Source organism: Vollenhovia emeryi, unplaced genomic scaffold, assembly GCF_000949405.1.
Source record: "Vollenhovia emeryi isolate VEMERY1.0 unplaced genomic scaffold, V.emery_V1.0 DF939131.1, whole genome shotgun sequence".
Lineage (NCBI taxonomy): Eukaryota > Metazoa > Arthropoda > Insecta > Hymenoptera > Formicidae > Vollenhovia > Vollenhovia emeryi.
The window spans coordinates 132,436-137,215 of NW_011967235.1; the positions used below are offsets into that span (position 1 = coordinate 132,436).

Consider the following 4,780-nt stretch of genomic DNA (forward strand, 5'->3'; position numbering starts at 1 on the left):
AGAGAGAGAGAGAGAGAGAGAGAGAGAGAGAGAGAGAGAGAGAGAGAGAGATGTGCGTGTGCAACGCTACAGCTGATCGCTCAGCTGACCGCCCCGCGTGAGCCGCCGGGCGCCGCGGCGGTGCGCCGCTCCTGTCTGCCTCTTGTACTCGGCCAGTTATTCGCTGACTATTTCTTTGAATAATTCAAAAACTAAGCTTCGGAGAACATTTTAGTAAGAGAAAAATCGTTTTAGAATTTAATCAGGAATACGACATTTCAGGGACACTATACCTATTTTGAATCACCCTGTATAGCGATCATATTTATTAACTTTAATAAACTGTAATTGCAAAGTCTGTGCGAATCTAGAAACATGCATTTTACAATAGAGAACTATAATACAATGAAGACTTATCCAGCATTATTAATAACCTTTTGATATAGCATAATAAAAATTGTAAATTATAAAAATAACTATATTAAAATTTTTATCTGTCAGGGTTCGATATATGACTGGGTCTTTTGGCATAGAATACATCATAGATTTTATGGCACCGAAAGGGATCCGTACAATCATAAGAAAGGGTTCTTATACTCCCATGTGATTAGTAACTTCTTATCAGCACCCTCTGACTTGAAGACATATGCGAGAGATATTGATATGTGCGATGTGGAAATGGATGGATATGTTTGGACGCAAAGAAAGTATGTCTCTTTAATTATAGTTGAAACAGCTTATTTCTTTTATGTATTTCTTTATATACATATATGTATACATATAAATTATAAAGAATTCTATAGAAATAAAATTATTTATCATTTTCTATTGATATCTATCTTTTGTCAATATACTTTTTTTAAGGAATATTTACATTTTTATCTCTTTAATTATTTGATTTTCTAGTTTTATTCGCTTCTTTTATTAACAATATCTTTACGTGTCGTATTTTTTTCTTTTTTATTTCATTTCTTTTTGCTACCTTATGAGGGGGTTGTATCTCTGAACGTATAATAAATTAATCTATAGCTACATCATTGTGAGAAATTGTGGTAAATATAAATATACAAAAATAATTATTAAAGCAAGTATATTGCGTAGGTTTTACTGGATATTATTCATCGTGCTCGGACTTCTGCTGCCTATCAACGTGGCAGTAACATACTGGGATGAATCGTATGCTAATGCGATTTTAATCATTGGTGCAGCGCGGTTATTAATAACTACCAATATTTCTTGGCTAGTGAACAGCGCGTTATTGGTGTGGGGCCTGAAGATGGGAGACAAGTTAATATCTGTTTTTTATACGCTCTCGTTTTTCTACAAGCTATTCTTTGAGATGCTAAAAAGTTATAGTACCGTTGTGATTAACGAGGGTGGTATCCATTGCAAGTAGTACTTAACGGAATCTGAGAAAAAAGAAGATTTAAAAAATATTTTGTCATAAATTTCAAGAACATCATAAAGGAAAAAAATTTTTATAAGAGATTTAGTATTTTTAAATATGGTTTTAATTATACACTTTTTAGTGATAGTTTAAGATAGTAATAAAATTATTGTTATTGACAAGTTTAGAATTTTATATTGAGCGTTAAAAAATTCTCATATTTTAGTCTAAGATAACTATTTCATTTCTCTCTTTTCTTCTCTAATGATATTCATATCCCTATTATATTTTTCATAATTATAATAGTGTAATCTTCACATTATGTTTGTTGAGTTTGCTTCAGTTTAATATTTGACATTAATGTTACAGGTTCCCGGTCGATGACAATTCGGTTTTTTTCGTGTCAAAGTCTTACTGGCTGAATTATCATTATGTGCTTTCATTTGACTGGAAAAATGATGAGTTCGGTGCTTATGAAAACGGTTTTAACACTTTCATCCTCAAGATGTGGCGTGAACTCGGACTAGTTAACGAACTAACGACTGTTACCAGCGAAGATGTACGTGAAGCTCTTTATAAGATTGCCACATCAGAGATGACGATGGATGAAGCTTTCGCGGAGATAAAAGAAAATTCGGTACAAACCGCTCTTAAGGAGACGTTAATATTTACGCATTAGGAAAGCAAATTTTCCAGATAATAAATTAACTTTAATAAAATTGTTAGATGTAATTGATATTTTACAAATGTTAATTAAAAAACTAAATTTAAAAAATTTTAAACACTAATACCTGCAAAACGAAAATCTAATTATGAAAGTTAATTAATTGTGGAATTCAAACCCCCAACTTACACCAACTATGAAATTTCTTGCTATGTATGCTCAGATAGCCTAGACCTGTCAGAACAGATTTCGTTAAATGCCCACTACAAATTTTGAAGGCAGAAAGACTGCAGATTGCATACAGGAACTGATATATTCGATATGTTGCCAGCATGTCAGCAAAAATACAATAAAATCTACTCACATAACTGGACCTGCTCGGTTTCTGCCTACAATCTGTTGACAGCATACACTGAGAGACTCATTTTGTTGAGTAAAACAAAATAATTTGATTGAATCTGTTGCCAAAACAAATACCAGATGCGGACACAGATGGCTATGATTTTGATATGGGTTTCTGATAAATCTGCTGCCAATCTCATGCCAATCTGCTGACATTTTGCTGATTGAGTGTATACATACACATGTATTATTTCATTTATAAATTAAGTATATATGATGATAAATTTATTGTCTAATAAGAATGATACTTGCTAATTTAGAACACCGAACAATCATTTCTAAATTACTCGCAATTAAACTGATATTTGACGTTTGAATTAAAGCTATAGGTACCGAATAAAAAGACGTGATGTACCTACTTAAAAATGTCTTTAAAAATATATATTTTATTATACACTATTTTAGTGCTTTATTTATGTGTGTGAGCTCATTGCGATATAATACAATACAATTCAATTGTGTGATTTTTATATTTAATAGTAAAACTAATTTTAATAATTTTGTGTTCTTGACAAAAATATGTCCTGACAATCATTTTCCTATATGCTTGCTACACCTGACGAACAGGTGATTATAATCTTATTTAACTTGCCAAAAATATAAGATAAAAATCAAAAGATTGGATGTAGAAATTTGTAATAATGTTTACTTGAAGACAAATGCGTGCTAACTAGAATCCCTAACAAATACGTGCGATTTTTGCGTGTTACAAAATCGCGAAACTGCGTTTCTGTATGCGCGATTTTATAAAAAAAGAAAAATTAATAACGTTTATTTCACACCAAGAAAATATTTTCGATGTATTTGGAAAGAAGATACGTTGCAAAATGTAAGTGTTTCATGTGTATTAATGTCATAACAATCGTTTATTTTTAAAGCGAAGAACAGTTCCATTAGAAATTAAGACTTCTATCCTATCTCTCATCGCTTACAATTTTATATCACAAACTGTTACATACATTTATTCTCGAATCTTTTATTAAGCGATACAAACAATATGATAAATTAATATATACAAATACGTATATCGTACGTTCATTACGTCGCAGTTGCATTATATTAAATAACATTATATTCACTTTGGTATGCCCGCAATTCTTATTACTATTAACGTAAAGTATTTTATTCACATATTTCTTTCTCCCCATTAGAAACATAAATCATTTATCATATAAATAAGTTATACCAAATTGATTGTTACCTACAAAATAATTTATATAATATTCTCACCCGCAAAAAAATGGGCCACCACATTTTAGCCCAATTTTTTAACATTTTTCAATAGCGATAACTTGGCGAAAAATCATCGTAGACAAATGATTAAAAAAGCATTTTGAAGCTTGAAGTTTCAACTTTAAAATGCTGTCAACAATTCTTTAAAATTCGTTTATCTTCCTTGTTCTATGCTTTAAAAAAGAACACATTGTTTTCTTTCTTAGAATTACGTATTTTTGACGCTCTGTGGCTGGATAAAAAAATTTGTCTGGAAAATATCATTTCAAATTGCATAAACTACAACTCTTTGCCTACAAAACGCTTTTTTAAAAATTGCCCTACGATGTTTGTTGACCGAGTATACGATTTTGAAGCTAAACCTGTACTTTTTAGAAATGTTGTCGATACTCAGCAAAAACTCATCGTAGACAAATGATTAAAAAAGCGTTTTATAGCCAAGAAGTTGTAGTTTATGGAATTTGAGATGATATTGTCGAGAGAAATTTTTTTACCCAACTACAGAGCATCAAAAATACGTAATTTTAAGGAAAAAACAATGTGTTCTTTTTTTATAGCAGCGAACAAGGAAAATAAAGGAATTTTAAAAGAACATCTAGAGCACGTTAAAGTTGAAACGTCAAGCTTCAAAATGCTTTTTTAATCATTTGTCTACGATGAGTTTTCGCCGAGTATCTACAACATTTCTAAAAAGTACAGGTTTAGCTTCAAAATCGTATATCTCGGTCAAAAAACATCGTAGGACAATTTTTAAAAAAGCGTTTTGTAGGCAAAGAGTTGTAGTTTATGCAATTTGAGATGATATTTTCGAGACAAATTTTTTTATCCAGCCACAGAGCGTCAAAAATACGTAATTCTAAGAAAGAAAACAATGTGTTCTTTTTTAAAGCATAGAACAAGGAAGATAAACGAATTTTAAAGAATTGTTGACAGCATTTCAAAGTTGAAACTTCAAGCTTCAAAATGCTTTTTTATTCATTTGTCTACGATGATTTTTCGCCAAGTTATCGCTATTGAAAAATGTTGAAAAATTGGACTAAAATGTGGTGGCCCATTTTTTTGCGGGTGAGTGTACAAACATAAAACACTAACTAACAGGAACTTGTCAAAATTAC

General features: G+C 30.9%; 1 protein-coding gene across 1 annotated transcript in view; it reads left to right on the forward strand.

Annotated features, from left to right (window-relative positions):
- LOC105568101 (stearoyl-CoA desaturase 5) overlaps nucleotides 1-2,831 on the forward strand; it is an 11,963-nt gene extending 9,132 nt beyond the window's left edge. Inside the window, exons 5-7 of the mRNA XM_012023494.1 lie at nucleotides 481-686; nucleotides 1,081-1,266; nucleotides 1,736-2,831. Of these exons, the coding sequence (XP_011878884.1) occupies nucleotides 481-686; nucleotides 1,081-1,266; nucleotides 1,736-2,045 (702 nt within the window). The 3' untranslated portion in view covers nucleotides 2,046-2,831. The remainder of the gene's footprint in view (nucleotides 1-480; nucleotides 687-1,080; nucleotides 1,267-1,735) is intronic.
- Nucleotides 2,832-4,780: the final 1,949 nt, after the last annotated feature.